The sequence below is a fragment of the Miniopterus schreibersii genome (assembly GCF_964146895.1).
Source record: "Miniopterus schreibersii genome assembly, chromosome: 20".
Lineage (NCBI taxonomy): Eukaryota > Metazoa > Chordata > Mammalia > Chiroptera > Miniopteridae > Miniopterus > Miniopterus schreibersii.
Window position 1 is genome coordinate 4,272,903 of NC_138122.1, and position 26,257 is coordinate 4,299,159.

A 26,257-nucleotide genomic window follows, 5' to 3' on the forward strand; every position below is an offset into this window, starting at 1 on the left:
ATAAATGCTTGCAATTATCAAATATAATGGACGGATGAAGGGCAAGCATTGAAAATGTCCTGGGCTAGCTTCAGAACTGCTTCCCATTTTCTCTGTGTATGTCTCCCTACCTTGGAGAGCGGTGAAGGGGTTATGACAGTTAACTAGCCGTGTGCCATCCAGTATGTAGCCAGCCGCCATATGTGGCTATTGAGCATTTGAAATGTGGCCAGTCTGAACTGAAATGTAAATGTAAAATGCACACTGGGTTTTGGAGAGTTAGTATTGAAAAGGAAGGCAAAAGAATCTCATTAATAATATTTATATTGATTCCATGTTGAATAATAATATTTTTGACATGTTGGGGTTAAATGAAATACATTAATATTTCACCTGTTTCTTCTTAGTTTTTGAATGTGACTAGTGGAAAATCTAAAATTACCTATGTGGCTCATACTCTTATTGAGCAGTGCTGCCCTTGACTTTACAGATAATCCAGGCAATGAAACACTTTTGCTTTTCAGGGGCAGATTGTTTACAAGCATCTAAAAACATAAGACTTACCTCTTACTCTGAATGGCCCTGAGGGCCTGAGGGAGGAGGGGTGGAAGAAAGGCCTGTGGGCCCTGGAATGCCTCTTCCTCCAAACTTAGGGCAAACAGGAATTGAATCTCAAGAGGGGGCTGGATACACTGGTGGCCTCTGTCACTCACTGCTGCAGAAGTGGGATGGGCCAGGCATGAGCCCCATGGGAAGGTAGGGGTGGGCTCTGCTCAGGAGCCCCACGGCCATAAGACACTTCCCAGCTTTTTTGACCTTGTGACTTTCCAGAGAACTTGAGGCCAGACTCCGACCCTGTAGGAACTTTTCCAGGACAAGATTTGCCTGCACAGCCTGTCCATTCCAGGGCTGGGCTCAGGGCCACAGTCCCCACGGCAAGCCCCAGCTGTGATTACCTGAGCCTCCCGGGGGAAGGGGGTCTTCCTCATCAAATAAGGAATCCCTGTCTCCTCCTCCGCTTCCTACTGATCCCCTATTCTCACCTGGGTTCCCCAGGGGCCTGCTATAATGCTGGTGGCTGTCTACTTTCTCATTCACGGAGCTTTGTTTCCCAGGATGGCTGAAAGGGAAAGGGGAGGGGAAGTAAAACTCGCCTGCAGTCCTCGGGGCCTGCTATCCAGTTCCCCCCTCCCTCTCCCACTTCTCAGGTTCCTACTGCGAGGCAGTGCGGGGCTACCGGAAACAGGAGTCTTAGAGTGAGCAGGACTCAGAAAGGCGATGTGAGGAGCAGGCCTCCTCCCCTGCAGCGGGGCCTGGGAAAATAGCCTTAGCTTTGGGGGAGACCAAACAGCTGAGTCCAAGGTCTATGAAATAAGGGGAAGGGAAGGGCCCAGCAGGTGGTCTCCCCCCCTTCTCTTCCCTTCTCCCATCCTGCAAACACTCTCAGAGAGGGGCGAGGCTAAATTCTGAAAAGGGGTTTGCAGTGCCTTGGGTCAAAGGTAGCTTCACCCAGAGAGGGCTTTTACCGCCCCTGCTCCCAAAGAGACATTCAATAATCTTTTCCTTTCATCTTCTGAGGCAGAAGTGAGTCCCCACCCCATAGTGAAGCTGAAACCCCATCTCCAAGGCTGAATGCCAATGCCAACCTGTGCTCTCCCTCCACGTGGGGATAGAAAAGGGGGCTGAGCAGGCACAGGAAGGATCTTCACAGAGGCCAGTGCCTGGGTGTATACCCGCCAGGTCCTCCATAGCCACTCAGCCTGAGGACCTTAGGGGACAGGATGGCTTGCTTTCCACGCCCGAAGCTCCCACTGGGAGGCGGTGGTCTTCCTACAGTGTGGACGGCGCCCCCAGGGCCTCTTTAGGAGTCTCCTCAGTGTCTCTAGCCCTGGGGGAGAAGACTGGACCAAGGCTAAAGACAAGGGACCACTCTTGGAAGTCTACTATTTTCCCTCCCAGTGGCCCCCTCTCAGCCTGCTCTCTGTCTTCAGTTTTTACCAATTATACACTTAAAACAAAAATCACATTTCAGACTCCAGGACAACATATTCTGACTTCCTTTAGACGCCTACTTGCTGAGCTCCTATGTTAAAGTTGTTTCCCCCCTTCCCCTTCTCACTCTCCTGGTCTGTTTACCATTTTTACCAGGTCATCCATATGGAATACAGCGCTCCCACTTCCTGCAGCACCGTAGTTTGGGGCCTAATTGATTCTGGTAATTAATTTGTTTTACCTGCTAGATCAGATGAAAATTCCACCCATGCACCCAAGGATTAGCACTTGGCTTTCTAACACCTCCTCTAATTACCTAATAGCATGGGTTGTGAGGACTCAGTCTCTATTAAAACACTTTTGCTATTAGCAGTAGTGATTGGAATTGTGATGACAACTACGTTTCAACAAATTAGAGCTTAAAAATTGGGAGGTGGAAGAGAAGTGGCTTCTTTTAATTTCCCCGAGTTTAACACCAATAATTACAGCAATTTTTGGAGATGCGAGTCAAAGTTAGCCCTGCTGTGCTGTAGAGGATCACCTTAATTTTAGCAAATTGACTCAAGGGAAATAAATGTGACAGGTTAGAAAAAGACAAACAGGAGAAAATATATTGGGAGGGAGGGAAGTGAAAAGAAAGGCTGGGAAAGGGAGTGGGAGACGGAAAACCTGGCACAATTGTCTGTGGGAGGGGGTGTTGAAAGGGGTGGTATAGCAGAAACAGCCAGCCCTGCGGGTGAGATGCGAGCGAAGATTTGACAGGAGGCGGCTCTGCACACGCCCACACAGACCCTATCACTCGGCTAGTGCGCTACAACTCCCCTCCCTCCCCCCTCTGCAACTGGGGTTCGGGGCATCATTTCCTTTGCCCACCCCGACGGCCCGCCCCCAGCCGCCGGTTTAAGCTGGGTCCAGCAGATGTGGACTCTGGTCTCCTCACGCCTGCTTTGCGCTCCTTCTTCTACATCTTTAAAGCCCAGACCCAAATGCCCAAGTGAGCGCCGACCCCTATCGCTGGGGGCCCTTTAAGGGCCTCTGTTCCCCGAGGGGCTCGTCGGAGGACCGAGGCCTGTTCGTCCCCAGCCTTCTCCGCAAACAGCGGGCGCCAGGCGCGCGGCGCGGAGGGCGCCCCTGCGCGGGGCCCGGCCGGCGGGCTCAGCACCGCGGACAGCGCCCCCCGCCCCGCCCCGCCGCGCCCCGCCCGCCCGCGGCCTCGCCATTGGCTCCCGCGGCTCCGCTCCGGGCCGCCAGTCCCGCGCTCAGGCCCGGCCCCCCGGCGGCGGGTCTCCTCGCCTCTGCAGCCCGGGCTGCCCGGCCCGGACGAGCCTGCGGAGACCTGCCCGCTGCCCACGCCCTTCCTCGGGCCTCTCCCTGCGCTCGGCTCACGATGAACCTCAACTTCACCTCCCCTCTCCACCCGGCATCTTCTCAGAGGCCCACGTCCTTCTTCATCGAGGACATCCTGCTGCACAAGCCCAAGCCTCTAAGGGAGGTGGCCCCCGACCACTTCGCCAGCTCTCTGGCCTCCCGGGTGCCTCTGCTAGACTATGGCTACCCCCTCATGCCCACCCCCACCCTCCTGGCCCCTCACCCCCACCACCCTCTGCACAAGGGAGACCATCACCACCCTTATTTCCTCACCACCTCGGGTAAGTACAGGGGTTGCGAGGTATGGGGAGCGAGAGAGCAGGTCTTCCAGTCGGACCCTAACCGCGATGGGGCCTGGAAGAGCCAAGCTGGTGCAGCCGGGCGCCGGCCTCCTTCCCTGCGGGGCTGCCCCGAGGCCGGCCGCCGTGGGGACGGCCCGGCCACTGCACTCCGTACGGGGAGGAGGCTTGCCCGGCCCGAGGTGCCCGCAGGTTTGAGCTGTTCCTGGTGGACAGTGCTCAGCCTCCTTCCCTGTGCTCTTTCTGGCCCCCGCGGCCCAGCGCGCAGCCCCGGGTCTCTGTCTCCACCTGCTCCGAGGGAGACCCCTGACCGCTCCACCCCACAGAACAGACCTCAACTCTGCAACGCAGAAGTTCAAAGGACCCTAGCGCGCCGGCCTTGTCCAGGCGCCGGCGCTCACCGCTGTTCCGTGGAGGCTCAGGAGGGAAGGAGAGTTTGGGGTGTTCTGAGGACTGAGGGATTGGGCGGCCCAAGCAAGGGAGAAGGAAAGAAAGGGGGGCATGGCTGCTCTTTAGCTCTCTTTACTCCCAACATCTAGCCTTTAACTCACGATCAGCTTCCCTCTGCCCCAGTTGCGGGCGACCCTGGCTGGTCCAGGGAGGCGGCGGACACCCAGAGCTTCACTGCCTCCCTCCAGGCCACATCCACACTCCTCCAGCCCTGCCATTCCAGCCAGAATAGAATAATTCCTTGAGTCCAAGTGCAGACTGCAGCCCCCAAACACCCCTGGTCCCGGGGGGACTGTGGAAAGACAGAGACAGCTTGTGGATCCACAACAAAAGCTGAGAGCGTCTGCGGCGCGGGGAGCCCAGGGCCCGCGCTGGGCGGGAAGGGCAGGCGCGTAAAGCTTGTCGAAGTCCGAGCCTCGGCTTCGGCTTCGGCGCCGGGCCAGCGGCCCGCGTTCCCCCAGTAGCAGTGGCCAGAGCCCCGAAACCCTCTGCGTTCGCTTTCGTTCCCCCTGGGTTGGCCGGGGCCGGGTCTGTGGCCATGTGCGCGCTCGGCGCCTCTCCCGCACGGAGAAGCCGGCGAAGGTGGGAAAGGGAAAGAAGTTTCGATCCGCGGAGGAAAAGCGCTTCGCTTCTGCTTGGGGTCGGAAGGACAGAGCGAGAGAAACAGCGAGGAGCAGACTAGAGAGAGGGGTCCCCAGCGCTCCCCGAATCTGAGAAGGAAACGCGCGAGGCGGGGATCGCCCGAGCCTCCCCGCGCGCTTTGCTCTGCTCCCTGGGCCGCTTCGGGAAACCCGGGAGAGGCCTTCCTAGTGCGTGGGGCAGGGCGCGTCCGCCACCCCGCCAGCCTCAGCTCCACGCGGGGGCCGCAGGGCTCTGGGAGGCGCGGGACGGACGGCAGGGGGGAGCAGCTCCTGGACGCCCCGAGTTTGCAAGAAAACTTGGCGAGGCGCCTCGGAGGACTGGACGCTGGCAGGCGCTAGGGAATCTCTCCAAGAACATTTTAAACGTCCTCCGGGTCTATTTTATGATGTCCTTTCCCGTTTTGCCTACTGTTTATTGTTTGTAATTTCTAGATGGCTTCCTGCTAAAGATCTCCTGGCGGTATCCTGGCGACTCGCGCCCTCCCCACGCGCCCCGGCCCTCCGGTGCCCTGTGATTCCTGGGAGAGGGCTCCGGGGCTTCGGGCCAGGAGGGGACCGGTGGCGACGGGAGGCTGAGGGAGGCGCGGGGGCGGCGGGAGCGGAGCGGGGGGCCCACGCCCCGGGGTTCTGCCCACGCGGCCGCTTTTCTCTCCGCAGGGGTGCCGGTCCCCGCGCTGTTCCCGCACCCCCCGCACGCGCACGCGGAGCTGCCGGGGAAGCACTGCCGCCGCCGCAAGGCCCGCACGGTGTTCTCCGACTCGCAGCTGTCCGGCCTGGAGAAGAGATTCGAGGTCCAGCGCTACCTGTCCACGCCCGAGCGCGTGGAGCTGGCCACGGCCCTCAGCCTGTCCGAGACGCAGGTGGGCCGCCGGAGGGAGCCCCGCTCGCCGCGCGCTGCGCTCCCTCAACGCCGAGCCCCGCGGGCCCGGGCGGAGCTCCTGAGCCCCCACGGCCCGCTCCCCTCGTTCCGGGCGTCTCCAAAGATCCTTAGCCAAGTGCAGCCATTTCCAACCTCCTGCCAGACTTAGCAAAGCCGCAGAGCAGCACCTCTCCCGGCTCCGGGCGCGAGGGAAGGCTCCTCGGGGTCCCGACCCTTGCTCCCCCAGGAGCGGCGGCCCCAGCGCCTCCCCGCAGCCCTTCCACCAGGGCGGGAACCCGCGTCAGGCACAGGACGGGGCGAGGGGCTCTCGTCCCGAGAGACGGCGCACGAGGCGGTCTCTTCGTCTGGTTTAGTCTCCCACAGCTGCGGGTCTTCCTACCCGCCCCCCAACTCAGGCTTCTCCCGTCGCCCCGTCCTGGGCGGGAGGGACCGTGCGTCTTCCTCCGGGCTCTGCGCCCTCGGAGCCCCGGCCCCAGCGCTCATCCTCGGGGCGCCCGGGCGCGCACCTTGCGGGGGGACCACTGGCCCTGCCGGGCCCAGTGATTTTCTTTGATGAGAACCTGCAAGGGCGATGCTCAGCCGCGGGTGCGGGGGTGCTGCTGGGCCGGGTGTTAGGTTCCCCCAACCAGAGGAGCGGGGGCGACGGGGCGCGGCCTCACTAGCAGAAATCGCGACGCGCGACGGGGCCGGTGCTCGCCCGCCGCCCGACCCTCGTGGTCACCGCAGGGCGGGCTCTCCCGGGCCCGGGCCTGAGTCCCACCCGACCTAAGCGGTGACCCGGGGCCCCTCGGGGTGACCTGGCCCCAGCTCCCGAACAACCCGTCAGGGGGTCCGGTCCGGTTCCCCGCTCCCGGCAAGAGCTCAGAGCGCAGGCCACTGACCATGGGTCTGGAGGAATGACGCGGTTTTATATTTTTCTCCCTGAAATCAGGTGAAAACGTGGTTCCAGAACCGGCGGATGAAGCACAAAAAGCAGCTGAGGAAAAGTCAAGACGAGCCCAAAGCGCCGGACGGGCCCGAGAGCCCCGAGGGCAGCCCGCGCGGCCCAGAGGCCGGCCCCGCCGAGGCGCGGCTGGGGCTGCCCGCCGGCCCCTTCGCGCTCCCGGAGCCCGAGGACGAGGTGGACATCGGGGACGACGGGGAGCCCGGCCCCGAGCCGCGGGGGCTCTGAGCGGCCGGGCGGGGGGCGCGGAGGACCCGCGGGGCGCGCGCGGTGCCCCCCGGACCCGAGGACCCGGCGGCCTCGGAGCTCGGCCCCTGGCGACCGACCCGACAGGACGCGCCCGGCTGCCCGCAGCCCGGGGGATCCCGCGCGGCCGCCCCGCCCCTTCCCGCCCGAGAGCCCCGCCGGGCCGTGGGGGCCCCGCCGCCCTTCCCGCGCCCGCAGCGCCGCCGCCGGAGCGCGGGCCCTGGGCTCTGACTCCGCCGGGGCCGCGCGCCCCCGGGCCCTCCGCGCTCTGCCCCGTCGCCGGCTCCGCCGTCCAGGCGCAGCGGCCCCTCGCCCGGGCGGACCGGTCGGCTGCGGGTAAGGGCCCGGCTGCCCGCGCCTTCGGCTCCGCGGGGACCGGGCGGGCGCGGCCGCATCCCCAGCACTTCCCGGGCCGACTGGCTCGCGCCGCTCGCCGCTGGCCACCAGCCGGGCCCCCGCCCCCCGCACCCCCGCGCGGACGCCCAAGCGAGGCCTCAGCGCGGCGCCCGCCCTCCCGCCGCTGCGCCCGCACGGCCCGCGGGCCTGCCCGGCCCTCCTGAGGGGTGCGCGGCCCCGGCGCCCTCACACCCCCCGCCCCCGGGGCGCCCCGTCCGCGGCCGCGCCGCAGAAACCCGAGCGGAGGAACCGCCGCGCAGCTCCGCCTCGACCCCGTGGGCGCCGGTCCCGCGGCTCGTCCCGCCGCCGACCGACCCTTAGTGAGTGTTCCGCGGGCTGCGCGTGGAAATGCGCGTTCCCGGGGCATTTAGGGGACTGCGGGGTCTTAGCAAGACCAAGGCCAGCGGGGCGGGCCCGTCGCCTTCGGGCCGCACCTGCCTGGGGACCACTGAGGGCCGAAGCCGCCCGCGCCCCGCACGCGGCCGTCCGTGCGCCCCCGGGTTTCCCTGAACAAAGGGCTCGCGGGCGAACCGGGGCCGCGCACAGCTTCCGGGGCCTGGGCGGCGGCGTCCCAGCTGCGCGCCCGCCCGCCGCCCCGCGGGCCCCTCCCCCGGCCCCGGGGCCCCGTTTCCCACCGTTTAACCGTCTCGAGTTCCACCGCGTGGACAAGGCCCGGGCGAGTAACATTTCTGGACTCGGACACGCTGCGGGGACGGCGCCCTCTCGATGCCTGGGATCTGCAATCACGGCGGGAATCCCCGACGACGCTGCGCCCGGCGCGGGTCTGGGGCGGCGGCGGGTCCCGGCCGAGGCTCTCGTGGGAGGGACCGCGACGGGCCCCGGCCCCGCTCGTCCCGGGAGGATGAGCCGTCCGCGGGGGCAGCGCCCGGGCTTCCGCTGGTGGCGCCCAGCCCGGGGCGCGCGCGGGGCAGGCGGCGCGGGGCAGCTGCGGGGCCGCCTCGCCTCGGGCGCCTCGGGCTCCTCGTTCCTCTCGGAGGGGGCGTCCGGAGGCCCTTCCGGACCTGAGTTCTCCGCTCCTGGTTGTCTTACTCTTTACTCACCTTGAGCAAGGACGGGGTTAGAGCGAGGCCGTGGCTCACCCCGCACCGCGCCGGAGGCAAAACTGCCGCTTTAAAACGTCAGCGTTGCTTAGCCCGCTCGACTTCCCCAAGTGCGCGTTTATCAGTGAACCGCCTCGCGGGTAACAGACGAGGAGAACCGTTTCCCCTCACGGTTACCGAAACGGAGCTGGGCGGGATCGCGGGGCCCGCGCAGCCAGGGCGCGCGACAGCCGGGGCACCGTGCGGACGGTCGGACCCCCCGGGGGCACCGTGCGGACGCCCCGACCCCTGCGGGGGCACCGTGAGGGCGTCTGACCCCTGCGGGGGCACCGTGCCGACGCCCCGACCCCTGCGGGGGGCACCGTGCGGACGCCCTACCCCTGCGGGGGCACCGTGCCGACGCCCCGACCCCTGCGGGGGGCACCGTGCGGGCGCCCCGACCCCTGCGGGGGCACCGTGAGGGCGTCCGACCCCCCGAGGGCACCGTGCGGGCGCCCCGACCCCCCGAGGGCACCGTGCGGGCGCCCCGACCCCCGGGGGCACCGTGCCGACGCCCCGACCCCCGGGGGCACCGTGCCGACGCCCCGACCCCCGGGGGCACCGTGCCGACGCCCCGACCCCCGGGGGCACCGTGCCGACGCCCCGACCCCCCGGGGGCACCGTGCCGACGCCCCGACCCCCGGGGGCACCGTGCGGGCGCCCCGACCCCGCCGCCTCTCCGCGCGCCTCTAGTAACCGCCTGGGCGGCACGTTGCCCCATCGCCTCACAAGGGCGCCTCTGTCATTTATTTAGATTGTGCAGATGTGTCATTAAAAGCAAATGTAGGCTCAGATTTCTCCTTTCTCTTCTTGTTCAGATAATGACTGTACTGTTCCAAGGCAGGAGTTTTTGACAAATGCTTCACCGTAAGACAAAAAAACCTTGGTTTTACGAAAAACCTGATTTGAGAGTAAGAATGTTCCTGGTAACCTGGGAGGGAAAATAGATGCCATTACACACGGGGGGGGGGGGGGGGCTCAGATTCTTCCAGTCCCGGGAAACACAGCTACTAAAAGGGATTTGGGGGGAATTTTTAAAGTGAGCAGAAATTTTATGTTTTGAAAGAAATTTTAAAAAAATAGATGGTTAACACATATCTGAAAATATCAGAAATGCGTCTCTCTCTTTTGTCTTCACAAGAAGATGTCAGGACTAACTTGGGGCCTGGAAGGAGCAGATTAGGTCCACATCCTGGCCCTGGAGAAGGCAGGCAGGTAGGAGGCTCTGTTAGCAGAGGCACAGCTCTACCCCACCCGAGGCAGAACCAATCCTGGCGCCCGGACGTGGTGTCTGTGTCTCCGATTCAAGCGCATTAAACATGGAAAGATGCTCATTTCCCCCATCCTGGTCCTCGCTCTGTGGCTGTTGCTGGTGAGATTAGGAGGGAAGGGAAGAGCTGTGACCAGGAGCCGTGTTTTCTCATCTGACAGTGTTCCGAGGTTGGTGGCAAACAATTCAATAGCAAAGTTCCCTCCCTCCCTCCCTCCCTCCCTCCCTCCCTCCCTCCCTCCCTCCCTCCCTCCCTCCCTCCCTCCCTCCCTCCCTTTTGTTTTCTGTACACAGCGGGTTAGTGATGACAGAGGATAGACACAATTTGGTCTCAAGTTAATGTAACATGATCGCACTTCTGTTTTTGGCCTTCAATCGTGATCAAAGCCTCTATAGGCGGAAAGGGTGCTCTGTCTGAATTATCCACCCTTTCCCCTCAAGTCGGTTTCACTTGGTGGCGAAGATCTGACTGCGCCATGTTCACGATGATATATTAAAGAAAGAGGGACATAGCTAGGTCTGATTCCAAAGGGGCAAAACATCTTAAAGTAGCCAAGGTGGGAAAGTCGCCCTATATGTAATCTCAACTCTAGTAGATAATTTGTTTCATATTTGTTCTTACTCTTGTTTGGATGGACTTCAGGTCATAGACTTTCAGAGAGGGGCTCTTGATAATATTTCTGCCCACATGAAGTAAGAATATAAGGAATGAACAGCACACCATTCCGCCCAGTATGGAGCTGACGGTGGCAGTAAGAAACGATTAACTGGAATCCAGGACACTGCTTCCAAAGATAGAGAACTGGCTCCTGTGGAGGTATTTGGTAACTAGAGATAAAGATATGTGAAAGCAAAGAGCAAACAGAATGCTTTCCGGTGCTAAGAGAATCATGCAATAAACATATTTAGTTGAAGCAATGGCTTCCTCTTTTTTTTTTTTTTTAATTAGGCTCAATATATGTGCAAAAATAATGAGTTAATTAAAATACTTTATATTATGTCATATTCTTGGAATCACAATTTAAAGAGGATGTTGACAAGCTAAAATTCATCCAGTGTACAGGAAGCTGGGTAGTAAAAGGTGTGGAAAACAACAAATAGAGGAGCGTGAGCTTTTAGCTTAGAGAAGCAGAGCCTTGGAGGGGGTGGGAGGGGAGATTAGCTAGGCTCGCGTATTTGAATGGCTGCGTGGCTTTTAAGTATCAAGGGGCATATCCATTTTGCCATGCTAAGAGAGCAGAGCCAGGACCAATGGGTGGTTCCAGGCAAGCATATTTTTGAACAACATTTAAATACCTTCTATAGGTCAGACACTGTGTTCTCTTTCAATAGAACAAGCTAAATCCACAAAGCACTAAGCTCCTTCCACTAGGAAAGTATGAGCAAAAGTTGGAAGGCAAAACATTAGGGGGGCTCTATTATGGATTTCTTCCTTAGCGGGAGATCGGGCTGGATACCTTGTATGGTTCCTTCTAACCTTTAAGATCCTAGTATTGGAAAAGAAATATAAGTTCCACCTTATTAAAATTACTTGTGATCTCCCTAAGAATACAGTCTAATTTAAATATGTCCAGAACATTTAGAAACGTTAAGAGACACAAGAAAAAGAAGAAGAGTTCTTCATTAAAGAAATCCCCAAAACTTCACTGTAGACAGTAAAAATAATATTCCACTGAGTTCAGGACAAAGATATAGTTGAGAAGGAATTGTAAGTGTTAGAAGAGACATTTAACAAACTCTAAGCCCTTCATTTTATAGGCAGAGAAATTAAGATCCGGATATAATGAGTGCCTTGCCAATGTCAAAGACACGGGCAGAATTAAGACTAAAGGCCAATTTCAATAATCACACCTTACAACTAATTCATGTTTTGATAAAAGTGATGGTGGGGCTATGTCATTGCATTATGTGGAGGAGAGGGTTTTGCATAGCAATTTTTAAAAATTTAGCTGGAAATTATCTAGTAAAGTCTTAGATCAATTTATGGAAAAACTTCTGATTAAGAACAATCTGAAACTGAAATTGGCTTTCCTCAGAGGCACTGAGTGCATGGTCCTGTTTCCAGTCAAGCCGAGGTTGACTAGCTACCTGCTGGGCTGTTCAGAAGAGGTTCATATACTCAGTGGGACGAGCTGGGTGATCTTGAAGCTACTTCAAACCTCTACATGCTCCTATTCTAAAAAATTTGGCTAATCTTTAGTTACAGATGAGGCAACTGAGAGCAGAGATGTTGACTTACCCAATGTCATACGACCTAGTAGTTTGGTGAGTTATAGAATTAATATAAATATTTAGGAGCGAGATGAAAATCTGAAGTGATTCTCATGTTTTCTCTCCAGTCAGAGTCTCTTCTTTGTATTTTCTGGTTTTTTTCTTTTGTTTTTGTTTTTAAAAAATAAAGGTTATTTTCATTAGACACCAAGAGATCAAAGATTTTTTTTAACTTTATTTTCATTGTTGACACTATTACAGATGTCTCTTCTCTCTTAGGATTCCCACTGTGCACACAGATGGGCTTTCCTCCCTCGTCTTACTTATAATAATTCTAGGAGCCTTTCCTTATTACTCCCTAATATTTTATAGCCACAATCAGATTTGACATCATAGCCACCGGCTAGATGGCTTGGCTTAGAGACTTAATTCTAATCTTACTTTTGCTAGTGATTATATTACTTCTCTCACTTGGCATCTGAAAAATGAGGAGAGTGCCTTATAAATCAGTGAAGAATAGAGAGGGGATGTGAGGTAAGAGATACAAAAGTACCTACTGTGGGATCCTGGGTGAAAGTGCTAGAGGAAGGCAACGAAATACAATATAGATCTGAACCTATCAGTTTGGTTCTTTTTTTTTTTTTTTTTTTAAATATCTTTATTGATTTCAGAGAGAGGAAGGGAGAGAGAGAGAGAGAGAAACATCAATGATGAGAGTCATTGATCGGCTGCCTCCTGCACGCCCCCAACTGGGGATCAAGCCCACAGCCTGGGCATGTGCCCTGACCGGGAATCGAACCCCGATCTCCTGGATCCTAGGTCGACGCTCAACCGCTGAGCCATGCCGGCCAGGCTCAGTTTGGTTCTTGACATGGAACTTCGTAGGACTGTTGTAACCACAGGGTTAACTAAATGGTATTAGTCTTGTGCTCCATCACCAGCATTACAAAGGGGTTATTATGTTCCTTTCCAAGGAATTTTTTTTGTAGGTTCATCTTATTTCCTCTTTGTCAACGTCCCACTGTGTGGACTGAGAGCGGACAGGTGGGTCCTGGGTGCAATAGTCAGGAAGTTTCCTTGAGGATGCTCCTTGGACGGCCCCTAACCTCACCCCGCCCCAGCCAGCGGCCTGCTCTCCCCGACAGGCTAATCCTATGAAGGGAGGGAAGCGAGAATTCAAATCCATGGAAACCTTCTTAAAAGATAAATAATTGCCTCTGTTTCCAGCACAGAATCTTCCAGGAAAATCCAGGATTTAAGCTTTCTTCTTAAGCTTTTAAGAAAATGTTTTAGTTTAAAAAGACACACCTTAAGAATATACCTTTGCAGCAAGAATTAGCAAAAGAATTGTTTAAAAATATTGACTAATATAACCCTTGGGGATTATCTGAATATTTGTAGCATCCATTCTCGCCCCAGCCTCCATGGCTACGCATAATGCAGTAATTACGTACACTTGCCAATATTCTAGCCAAAAGTTAAAGAGAAGCCTTTATTCTTGCCCAGGGCTCGACTGGGGCCGGGAAATAAACCGCAGAAAGCGATGGGATGAGGGGTAGAAGGGCGGCTCCACGTCCCGAGTTTCAGGTGGGAATAATTTACAAAAAAAAAAAGCAAAAGCAGAATACTAATACTTTACGCTTGCTCTGATCTTTTCCCATCTATTTTTTCTCTTTTAACTTCTAAGTTCTCTGTTTTTGATTTTAAAATATTTGAGCTTCAGCATTACCTATGTGCACTGTTCGGAGAGTCCCACAGCCCTGCCAGGGGCCTTTGGCAGGAGGAGCCGTGCCCTGCCCTACCCTGCCCTGCCCTGCCCTGCCCAGCCCTGCCCTGCCCAGCCCTGCCCTGCCCTGCCCAGCCCTGCCCTGCCCTGCCCTGCCCAGCCCAGCCCTGCCCTGCCCAGCCCTGCCCAACCCTGCCCTGCCCAGCCCTGCCCTGCCCAGCCCTCCCTGCCCTGCCCTCCCTGCCCTGCCCAGCCCTCCCTGCCCTGCCCTGCCCAGCCCAGCCCTGCCCTGCCCTGCCCTCTCTGCCCTGCCCCCCCTGCCCTGCCCTGCCCTGCCCAGCCCTGCCCAGCCCTCCCTGCCCTGCCCTCCCTGCCCAGCCCTGCCCAGCCCTGCCCTCCCTGCCCTGCCCTCCCTGCCCGCCCTGCCCAGCCCTGCCCAGCCCTGCCCTCCCTGCCCTGCCCTGCCCTGCCCTCCCTGCCCAGCCCTGCCCTCCCTGCCCTGCCCTGCCCTGCCTGCCCTGCCCTGCCCTGCCCAGCCCTGCCCAGCCCTGCCCTCCCTGCCCTGCCCTGCCCTGCCTGCCCTGCCCTGCCCTGCCCAGCCCTGCCCAGCCCTGCCCTCCCTGCCCTGCCCAGCCCTGCCCTCCCTGCCCTGCCTGCCCTGCCCTGCCCTGCCCTCCCTGCCCAGCCCTGCCCTCCCTGCCCTGCCCTGCCCTGCCCTCCCTGCCCTGCCCTGCCCTCCCTGCCCTGCCCTGCCCTGCCCTCCCTGCCCTGCCCTGCCCTCCCTGCCCTGCCCTGCCCTGCCCTCCCTGCCCTGCCCTGCCCTGCCCTGCCCTCCCTGCCCTGCCCTGCCCTGCCCTCCCTGCCCTCCCTGCCCTGCCCTGCCCTCCCTGCCCTGCCCTGCCCTGCCCTCCCTGCCCTGCCCTGCCCTCCCTGCCCTGCCCAGCCCTGCCCTCCCTGCCCTGCCCTGCCCTGCCCTGCCCAGCCCTGCCCTCCCTGCCCTGCCCTGCCCTGCCCTGCCCTGCCCTGCCCTCCCTGCCCTGCCCTGCCCTGCCCTCCCTGCCCTGCCCTGCCCTCCCTGCCCTGCCCTGCCCTGCCCTCCCTGCCCTGCCCTGCCCTCCCTGCCCTGCCCTGCCCTGCCCTCCCTGCCCTGCCCTGCCCTGCCCTCCCTGCCCTGCCCTGCCCTGCCCTCCCTGCCCTGCCCTGCCCTCCCTGCCCTGCCCTGCCCTGCCCTCCCTGCCCTGCCCTGCCCTCCCTGCCCTGCCCTGCCCTCCCTGCCCTGCCCTGCCCTCCCTGCCCTGCCCTGCCCTGCCCTCCCTGCCCTGCCCTGCCCTCCCTGCCCTGCCCTGCCCTCCCTGCCCTGCCCTGCCCTGCCCTCCCTGCCCTGCCCTGCCCTCCCTGCCCTGCCCTGCCCTCCCTGCCCTGCCCTGCCCTGCCCTCCCTGCCCTGCCCTGCCCTCCCTGCCCTGCCCGCCTCACACAGGCAACAGCTTCCGGAGTGTCTGGTTGTTTCGGTATCCACTCTGCGTTCCCAAATTATTTCACTGAATTGCTGCTTTTTGGTATTTTTACGGCTGCTTGTTGGTGTTTTTATCTTAGGAATTACCTAGTACTTTACGTTATAAAAAACCGAGCTTTAGTTCTCTCGCTGCCCTGCGCCTACTCGCCCGCGGCACCCGCTCCGGCTCAGTCCTGTGGTCGTGGTTAGTCTGTTATTACGACGTGTGTGTGACTGTCAGCTAAACTGGTTAATCCATTATGATTACTTTTCTTGTTCTGCAAGACGTTTTGTTTTCTTGGAGCTAATACGTGTCTGGTTTTATTTTTTATTTTTGACGTTCCTGTGACTAGCTTAACCCCAAGCTCGGCACCACTTGTCTCTGCCCCCCCCCATCCGTGAGTTCTTGACTCTTCGTTTTCCTGAATCGGTCTCTCCCGAAGCCTCTGGTCTGTTTCCTTCTCCCTTCCCTCCGTCCCCGGGATGCCTTTCGCTTTATTGTTGTTTCCTTACCTTGCTCTCTCCGGGTTTAATCTCTCATTTTGGTGAAAGAGGCTACAGTTTCCTGACCGGTGTGAAAGGCAAATGTTTTGAGATCATCCTTGTCTGAAACGTTCTTTATTCTAGTTTCACGCCTTGTTGGTTTTTGGCTGAGTGCAGAATTCTAAGTGGGAAATCATTTCTGAATACTTTGGAATAAATCTGAAGGCATCGCTCCGTTGATTTTTAGCTTCCAGTTGCCGTTGTGAAGTCTAACGCCATTTTCAGTCTCGATTCTTCGTGTGTCTGGTTTTATTTACTCTTTGCTCTGAGGCCTGTAGGATGCTGTGTGTGCAGCTATTGCGCGGGATTTCATAATTGTGCGCCGTGGCCGGAGGCCTGTTCTTAATCACTGTTCTGGGTACTCAATACGCCCTTTTGATCTGAAAACTCATTCATTTCCATTATGGGGAGATTTCTCAAATTCATCCTTGGACGATTTCTATTTCTCTTTTTCTATATTTGTTCTTTACAGAACTCCTGTTATTTGGATTTCACCTCCTGGGTTTAGCCCTTAAATTTATTATCTTTTTGCATTTTTGCTCTGCTTTCTGGGGAAAGTCCTCAATGGTGTCTTCTAAGCTTTGGGTTTTTAAAATTTCTGCTGCCTTGTCTCTAATTGATGAGATCGCTTCCAATTTCTTTATCTTCCTGCTTTTTAAAAAAAATATGTTTTTATTGATTTCAGAGAGAGGAAGAGGGAGAGAAAGGTCATTGATGAGTCATTGATCGGTTGCCTCCTGCACGCCCCCTGCTGGGGATCGAGCGCAACCCGGGCCTGTGCCCTGATCAGGAATCGAACCGCGATCTCCTGGATCCTAGGTGGACGCTCAACTGCTGAGACACACCAGCCTGGCATCTCCCGCTTCTTTTTAATCATGTTTTGTCTAAGATCCTCAGAGGCGTGGGAGTCTGTGGCTGCCTACTTATGCTTCAGGATGAGAAACGGACAAGCTGGCAGGAAGTGAGGATGCAGAGGACTTGTTGGCTGCGAGCCTGTCTGCAGGCCGGCAGGCCGAGTGCTTCAGCTGGAGAACCTCTGAAGTCAGAAGTCTGAGCACTTTCTCTCAGGCTGGTCAGATTCTCCAGAGAAGAATTTTCCAAATCCCTGTTTGCAGGATGAAGGCCAAACGCCCTGGGGGCCACGGCAGGAGAGCAGCAGAGGTCTCTGTGTTTGGACAGGTGTGGTCGCTATGGGCTGTGTTCTCCATCCTGTGCCTCCTAACAGAGCCCCTCCTGGGCGCTGTCTTGCAGAGGGGGGGCCTTGTCATTCCTGTACCCGCCTCACCGCCTTTACCCCCACTTCTAGAGGCAACTGACGGCATCCCTTCCTGAGCACTTGGGGGTGTTCTTAGTGTAAATCAGATTGCTTCTTGGTTCTCCCCTTTGCTAGGTTAGAATTTAGTATTTTTGGAATTTTCCAATTTTTTAAAAATAACTCATTTATCTGTTTTCCAGTTTTCAAAATTCCATCCACAGTCCTTCCTCCTGTTCGTTCAGTTTTTATATGCTTATGTCTTAAAAACACCCTTTACTGTGATTTTAAAGGGAGCTTGCCAAGAGAGTGAAGTAGATGTGTGTGTGTCCAGTGTACTGCATTTATCCAGGAACCCCAAGATTTGAATGTCATGTTATTTTGTTCTGGCTTTTCCTGTGAGTGAGGGAGGTGTTGATCAGTTACCTTGATGTTTCTTTTATGTAACTGAGTTTGTCGAGGTTCAGGAGAATTGCATCGTTATTAGAACAGATAAAAAAGGCTGACTTCCCCGCTGAGGCACAGAATAGCCCTTCCTACCTCAGAGGCAGTGATGTGGTGCAAGTCGCTTGGGATCTATCCTTTGAGAGCACTGGAAGTTGGAATTAGTCTTTAAGAATCTTTGTGGAAGGTCCTGAATAATTTTACAGGACATTACAAATTTTCAAGGTGAGGGAATTTATGTTATTTCATTTTCCTTGGTTCAGATTAATTTAAATCCTAGGTCCCTAATTCTCTGAGTAAAGAAACAGAAGGAATACACAGAGAAAGTAAGACAGAACTACAGAAACATGCACACGCACACACACACGCCTGGACACACGTACGCACACACGCGCACAAACACACGCACATGCCCATGCCCAGGCACACGTAGGCACACACGCACACATGCACACATGCACGCACACATGTGCACACACACGCACATACACACGCACACACACACGCCCCTGAAGAGAATGGTGCAGACAGGACAGGGAGAACTGGAAGGTGATCAATTAAAACATTAAGTGTTTTGTGACACATGGACGCATCTGCATTTTGCCCTGATGACAAAGCCATCAGCTCATTTTCACAGGGCTGCCGTCTTCTTCAGCTCAATCCGCAGATCAAAGAAACACGGTCTGCTTGCATTTCCCGATCAGAATGGGGATGCTAATTTATACTCCTTAATGTGTGATGGTAAGAGACTCCTTCAATTAACTGAATTCTATAGCCAGCAAAATAAAAGGTATACAAAGAGGTGCAGGCTGAAAGAGCCGAAATTCTCGTTAAATCAAAAGGTCCAGTATTCATTACCTCGTGCATCTGAGGCTAAACACAAAATATGGGGATCATCAAAGGAGGTATAATGGGTTAAATTGAGAATATAATCTAATTAAAATATTAGACATGGCTAAATTGTTCTTTGATATTCATCTAAAGGTTTCATTAAAAATAGGTGCTTGAGATTTGTATGATAGGAGATTATCAATCTTAAGTAGAGACAACAAATTTAGGGGCTTCATCAGCCCCACTTCACAATGTTGCCATTGTAGGAAGCAGAGGAGATGGGAAAAGGCGTCTGCCAGGTGGCCGGCTGGAGGTGTCAGCCAGGCCAACCCGGCTTCCTGATGGTGACTTTGGTAGTTGTCTGGATGGCAAAGTAAAATAAATAAAATAAAATAAAATAAAATAATAAAATGTAAAATAAGAAAAGGGTTAATTTGGGAGACACAGTTCCCGTAGCAGAAGCCATTCATTGGCGCCCCGTTATTTAGTGTAGAGATCTACATCAGTTTTATTCACTGGATGTTCATTCTGTTCTCTATTTCCTTTCCTGTGTACTTTTTGGATTTTAAACTCCTGAAGGTTGTTCCCTTCACTGTCCGGTTTGCACCAGGAGGATGTCTGCTATTTCAATATCTCTTGCAGAAGCTTGGGACCCTGGTGACGGAGGGCGCCCTGGGCAGCTGGCTCAGCAGCGCCAGTGTCAGGCTGGTCTCTGAGCTGCCAGCGCAGTAAAGGATATTTATGAAATCTTGTCAGATATTTCCAAGGCTTCACTAAATGTATTTGCCTGAAATGCTCATATCATTGTGATCCTCTCAACCCGTTAGACCATTTAATAGCAGAAGACCATCTATGAGCTTATTGAAGATTAATTACTTACACGGCGAGGGGGGAATGAAAGGGCAATGGAGAGGCAGCAAGGGGCACAAACCCTGCCCACCAAATTCCCTTTCCCTCTCTTCACCATGCCCACACTGAGCGGTGGGGAGGGCTGAAAAATCGGTTCCCTTTGCATCTTGCAGTGTGGTATTTTGGGGAAGCCCCAATTTTCCAGTTATCTCACTAAGCTGAAATTAAGTAACCAAACATGGAGAATAGGCCTCTTTAAGACTGGGGAACAAGACAAAAAAAAAAGAAATGAAAAATCTGCTTTCCAAAATCTTTTGCTTTTCATTGACCAAATGTTTGCTTGGAAAATGGAGACGTTTTGTTTTCTTAGTACCTTTGTGAGAAAGCTGTGTGGTCTTGCTTAATATTCTCTCTATGGGGGTGGGGGAGGGAAAAATATTGTACTTAGTCTGGAGGTAATGGGGTCAGGGGACAGTTCTGAATATCAGGTTTTTAGCTACTGTGAGATCCTACTTTAATATATTTTAAAAAGTGGAATAAATGCCTAAATAAAAATTTTACTAGGGCACACATTTCTCCTTTATTTGCTTTTATAGTGTACATGTTTTGTCTGGCAATACAGACAGCCCCGTATAATCAGGGACAGAGGGGGAATGAGACACTATAAATGAACAAAACCAATACTATCAACTAATTTCGCTTTGTGCTACTGTTTTAAATCTTTCCTCACTGGGAAAACAACTAAAGAGGCAAATGGGGCACCCATGTATCTTTCTGTCTCTATGCCCTTAGGAATAGAAGTTAGGAAAACACACAGCATCAGGGGGAAGTCCTATAGTAATCCTATGAATTCTTGAAAGTTGGATGAAATATGTATCATTCAAGACTCTTACTCTAATAGGAGAAATGAATCTTTTAAAAAAGTGTATTTAGGGGAGCCACTTTGCTTTTTCCTTAAGAACTTTATATTTTCAAATGCTACTTCTAATATAATGGTAATAGATGTTTTGAAGAGAATTAGCTAAACTTGCCCTGATATCTGCAGACTATCATGCAAACTTAATTCATTTCCTACTATTTTTCAATAAGTAATTAAAAAGGATCCCTCCTGAATTTATCTAGTCTGCTATTGTAGACTATTTGCTATCAACTCAAAGTTCTCAATTAGGTCTAGTGTTGTTCTAATTACTGGATGTATTTTCAAACAACTCCCAGATAATAACTGTTGGGATGAAGAGTCATTTTCCCACTATAGACTAGGCTATGCACGCCTGTGCTTGCTGTGATGTTTTGACAATGATTCATTAACCAATAATAAGGCCCCAATTGGAACCATTAGGCATTGGTGCCTTTGCTAGGCTTATTTTTTATTTGTTCCTCAACATTGTCTTTTCTTGAGTTGGATTCTAGGTAACTCCCAAGAGACTCCTTTCTGTACAAAACAATATCATGAAGACAGCTGTCATTAAATTCAGCTACTTGTAAAAAGCTGCTCTCATTGGAAACTCAAGCTGAAACAACACCATAAAAGGGGGGCTACAAGAAGAGATAACATGCACTTTAAAGGTCCTTTATTACCCCCATTCATAGTGATGAGGCAGATTAGGCACTGGGCCTTTCAATGGCATATATAACATCTGATAAAATACAGGCCCTCCATCTTATATCGCTCAAGTTTAAAGTCCCTTGCTTTCTAATACGCAGATTGTTTTTACTTCTTAAATATCTGAAACAGAAATACTATAGAAATTGATCACTGATCCACATGGGTCTATACAAGATCAATGTTATTGTCATTAGTACAATTAACTTTAAAGGAACAGCAAAACTGTCATTCACTGTGTTTTCGGACTCTCTTCCCAGTCTTAGTATCGTGGTAGCTTAGTGACAGCCTGCTGGGTCTTACCACTGTGAGATGACTAGGGGCCAGGAGGAGGCCTATGTTGATCCATTCTTTTATTTCAACACCAAACGTTCAACAAACAGGCCCTATTTCTTTAGCCAAAGTAATTCTAGATGCCATTTGTCACTCTAAATATTTGCATACAGAGAACTTTGATGTTCTACAGTCTTATAGACTGGAATGACAAGAACTTGCCTTGAAAGTAAAGATCCCGTAAAATGTTGTTTGACAATCAACTGAATTATTTAACTTGCTTCAACTAAGTGTGGGTTCTTGATGGTATGTGTGAAAATGCTGGGAAGGATTTAACAATGCTTAGGCTAACAGAAAAATGGTTATAGGAAGAAGATTCTTAAAAGTTCTGGAAAAAAATTGAAATAGCATCTCTTTTATTGGTTAACATCTGAGTTGCTTTATACATGTCTCTTAAACTATCAGTGTAGTAATGAAGTTGCCAGACTCTACATGTTAAAAATATGATAAGGTGCATAGTAATGCAGATTTTTGAATATGGAACTTAATTATGGAAGTTCAGGTCTAAAAGTGAAATTTTTTTCTTTTTTTTAAATATACCTTTATTGATTTCAGAGAGAGGAAAGGAGAGGGAGAGAGACAGAAATATCAATGATGAGAGTCACTGAACGAGCCCACAGCCCGGGCATGTGCCCTGACCGGGAATTGAACCCCAATCGCCTGTATCCTAGGTCGACGCTCAACTGCTGAACCATGCTCCTAGCCCACAGTAAAACAAGAACTCCTTCTCACAGACAAATAATCCAACAGCGCTGTCCTTGGTGCTGAAAGATTGGAGTTTGGACCTGGTTGCTCTTCCATTACTATCAGAAGGACTGATGGACTTCAGTATGTATCCTTTCTTCTTCTTCTTCCTCTTCCTCTTCCTCTTCTTCTTCCTCCTCCTCCTCCTCCTCCTCTTCTTCTTCTTTTTAATCATCACCCAAGGATATTTTTTCCATTGATTTTTAGAGAGTCATAGAAGGGAAGGTAAGAGACACAAAAAGAGAAATCTTGATATGAGAGAAACACATCGATTGGTTGCCTTCCACCCTCCACCAAGGGCAGGGATAGAGACTGCAGCTGAGGTAGGTGCCCTTGGCTGGAATTGAACTCTCAGCCTTCAGTCAGTGAGCCAATGCTCTAACCATTTAGCCAAACCTGCCAGGGCATGTATCCTTTCTTGATCTCCATTTCCTCTCTAAAAAAATTGACTGTTGAACAGGATAAACCTCTTCCAAGCTCTAAATTACTTTAAGATACTCTAATAGAAAAGAAATATTTAAAAAATTTACCCTGTTCATTTAATATAGAAATATGGAAGTGTCTCTATATGCATCATTTTACCTTCCAGAGTAAGTTTAAATTTAAGGCCATAAAAATAATTTCATGGCATATTTCTTAGAAAAGTCCTCACCATGTACCCTAAAGGTTTTTCTTCTTTTACAAATATATTTTAGGGTCACTTGAGCTGTGATTTTTCTGAAATAACTCCTCATGTATGATATGATTTTCCAAATACCACTGAAACATGATTTGTCAGTTTGCTGTTTAACTTCAGATACTTGTTATCTTTCCAGGCTTGCAATTCTAATTGCTTCCAGTTTTAAGACAAAGTACAGGCAGATTTTATACCGCATCATGGCTTATGTAAAATGTATACAACATAGGAGTAAATCTCCATAGCTAGTCCTATGCCACCTGTGTAGATAAAGAAATCTGTCTTAAATTATTGTTAAAATGGCCCTTTCTGGATATGGCCATCTAAGGATGTAATGAAAATCTAATACAAGCAAGTAAGAAAAACTTAAATCATCTAGAATTATTTTAAGACCTGGGAATTTTATAATCTTCATTCAATTTCACAAGATTAAAAAAGTACAAAATATTTATTGACATTCAGTAGTAAACTATGGAATGCTTTTGTCTTTCCTAATATTTTTTATATAAAAGCACACATTTGATAATATTTTAAGATATTTGTAGTGGCCAGATGTCTAGCAAATTTATAACTTGGAATAAGTATCTTTTAAAAAAAGGTAATTTTTTAATCTTTTAATTACAGTTGACATACAATATTATATTAGTTTCAGGGGATTAGGCATTAGCTAACTCACTAAGTGATCATCCAGGTAAATCTTGTACCCATCTAACACCACACATATTTATTGGAATATTATTGACTATATTCCCTATGCTGTACTTTACATCCCCATGGCTAGCAACTACCAATTTGTACTTGTTAATCCCTTCACCTTTTTCATCCCCAATGCCCCCCTCCTCCATCTGTCAACTGTCAAAATGTTCTCTGGATCTATGAGTCTGTTTCTGTTCCACTTGTTCATTTATTTTGTTTTTTGTTTTGTTTTGTTTTACATTTGTTGTTGTTGTTAATCCTCACCTGAGGATATTTTTTCCTTTGAGTTTTTTTAGAGAGCATGAAATGGAAGGAGGGGCCAAGGGAGAGAGAGAGAAACATCAATGTGAGAGACACATCAATTGGTTGCCTCCCATATGTTCCCTGACTGGGGCCAGAGATCAAACCTGCAACCCAGGTATGTGTCCTTGACCTGGAACTGAACCCACAACCCTTCTGTGCATGGGCCAATGTTCTAACCACTGAGAAACACTGGCCAGGGCTATTTTGCTTTTTTAGATTCAATTGCTGATAGATAACTATTTATTGCCATTTTATTGTTCATATTTTTAATCTTTTTTTTTCTTCTTCTTAAAGAAGACCCTTCAACATTTCATGTAATACTGATTTGGTGGTGATGAACTCCTTTAGCTTTTTCTTGTTTGAGAAGCTCTTTATATGCACTTTGATTCTAAATGATAGCTTTGCTGGGTAGGGTCATCTTGGTTATACATTCTTGCTTTTCATCACTTTGAATATTTCTTGCCACTCCTTCTGGCCTGCAAAGTTTCTGTTGAGAAATCAGCTGACAGCCTTATGGGAGCTCCTGTGTAGATAACTAGCTGCTTTTCTCTTGATGCTTTTAAAATTCTCTTTGTCTTTAACTTTTGACATTTTAATTATGATGTGTCTTGCTGTGGGATTCTCTGTGCTTCCTGGACTTGTATGCCTATTTCCTGGTTAGGGAAGTTTACTGTCATTATTTTTTCAAAGAGGTTTTCAATTTCTTGCTTCCTCTCTTCTCCCTCTGTCACCCACAATGCGAATGTTGGGCTGCTTGAAGTTGTCCCAGATGCTCCTTACACCATTCTCATTTTTTTAAATTCTTTTTTCTTTTTGCTCTTCTGATTGGCTGTTTTTTGCTTCCTTATCTTCCAAATCACTGATTTGATTCTGAGCTTCATCTGCTCTACCGTTGATTCCCTGTAAATGATTCATTTCTGTTAGTGTAGCCTTCATTTCTGACTGTTTCCTTTTTTATGGTTTATATGTTCTTTTTTATGCTGTTGAAGTTCTCACTAAGTTCCTTGAGTGTCTTTATAACCATCGCTTAGAACTCTGCGTCTGGTAATTTGCTTGCCTCCATTTCATTTAGTTCTTTTTCTGAAAATTTCTCCTGTTTTTTATTTTATTTTATTTTTTAAATTTAGGACCTGTTTCTTTGTCTTCTCATTTTGTCTGCTTCCCTGTGTTTGTCTCTATGTACTGGGTAGAGCTGCTACATTTCCCAGTCTTGGTATAGTGGCCTTGTGTAGTAGGTGTCCTGTAGGGTACAGTGGTGCAGTCTCCACAGTCACCTGAGCTGGGCACTCCAGGTGCATCCCTATGTGGGCTGTGTGCACTGCCCTGTTGTAGTTGAGCCTTGATTGCTGTTGGCATCATTGGGAGGGATTGGCCCCCAGGCCTATGGGTTATGAGGAATCACTGTGACTATAGAAGAGGAGTTTCTGTGCAGGAGTTGACCCTACAGAACAGGACTAGCTTCAGTGGGGCTTTGGTGCTCACTGAGACTGCCCCTTAAGTGTGTCACTTGTGGTGGTGGTAGGGTTGTAATCTGGCATGGTCTGAAGCTGTCCATGGGGTGCACTGGCTCTGGGGCCTTCAGGGAGATGCAAGGTCAGCCTCTGCCTGTGCCCTGCCTGGGACCACTTGGCACAAGCTACAGAGCAATATGCAGATAGCTACTTGTGCTGGGCTTGGAGGTACCCTAGGAGATGCCAAGCTGTGAATCAAGACAGCTGCCACTAGTCCCAGGCCTGGGGCCACTTATTGAGAGGTACAGGGTGTGCAGAGGCAGATGCTGCCTAACTGAGAGATTTGAGAAAAGTCCAAAGCATGAGGCATGAGAGGCCATTTGTATGGAAAAGCCACTGGAAATGGCTTAGATGGGCCTGCAAGTAGGGAGGGGCAGGACCTCACGAAATCATCAGGGTGGGTGAACAGTGTGAGCCTACTTGATGTAGACTCATATATGGTGCCCATCTGCCAGTTTTGTGAGTGATGGGGGTCTCAGAAAAGGGACAATGCCCTCTACCAGAATTTTTGTGTGGCAGAAAGCTGCCCACCCAGCTCTCACCCTAATGACAAACAATTTAGTTCCTCCCCTTATGTCCCCAGTTCCTTTCAAGCTTCTGCCCAGTCCTGGAGCTCAGAGGGGGTCTGAGTAAGTCCATATATGAGCCCTTTAAGAGAAACTTCTTGGGATTCCAGCAGCCCTCAGTCTCCCTCAGCCTTAATCCCTGCTGGTTTTCAGAGCCCGAAGTTATGAGGACTTCTCTTCCTGACTCTGGAACCCTGGGCTTGGGGGCCCTAGTGTGGGGCCTGGGAACACTTACTCCTCAGGGTGAATCTCTGCTGCTGAGACATTCTTCCCAATTTTATTTTATCAAAGCAATTTATTGATTAATTTTTTACACGCACAGAAAAAGAGAGAGAGAGAGAGAAAGAGAGGGAATCATCAATTTGTTGTTCCATTTATTGATGCATTCATTGGTTGATTTTTGTATGTGCCGTACCTGGGGATGGATCCCACAACCTTGGCATGTGAGGATGATTCTTTAACCAACTGAGCTACCTGGCCAGAACCTTCCTGATTGTAAACCACCACATGCGGGAATGGGATGAGCCTGTTTCACATCTCTATCCCTTCCACCAGTCTCAATGTGGCTACTTCTTTAAATCCCTAGTTGTAGGACTTCCATTCAACTGGATTTCAGGACATTCTGAGTGATGGTTGTTCTGTAGTTTATTTATTTTTAAAATATGTGTTTATTAATTTCAGAGAGAGGAAAAGGAGAGGGAGAGAAACATCAATGATGAGAGTCATTGATCGGCTGCCTCCTGCATGCCCCCCACTGGGGATTGAGCCCACAACCCGGGCATGTACCCTGACTGGGAATCGAACCCTGACCTACTGGATCATAGATCGATGCTCAACCACTGAGCCATGTCCAGCCGGGCTGTTCTGTAGTTTAGTTGTAATTCTGATGTGTTTGTGGGAGGATCCGAGTA

General features: G+C 51.9%; 1 protein-coding gene across 1 annotated transcript; it reads left to right on the plus strand.

The window, feature by feature from the left end:
• Positions 1-3,358: 3,358 nt before the first annotated feature.
• BSX (brain specific homeobox) lies at positions 3,359-6,780 on the plus strand (the record flags this gene model as incomplete). Its single annotated transcript, XM_081122536.1, has 3 exons — positions 3,359-3,620; positions 5,387-5,589; positions 6,541-6,780. 3 exons carry the CDS (start codon positions 3,359-3,361, stop codon positions 6,778-6,780), a joined length of 705 nt encoding a protein of 234 aa, XP_080978662.1.
• Positions 6,781-26,257: the final 19,477 nt, after the last annotated feature.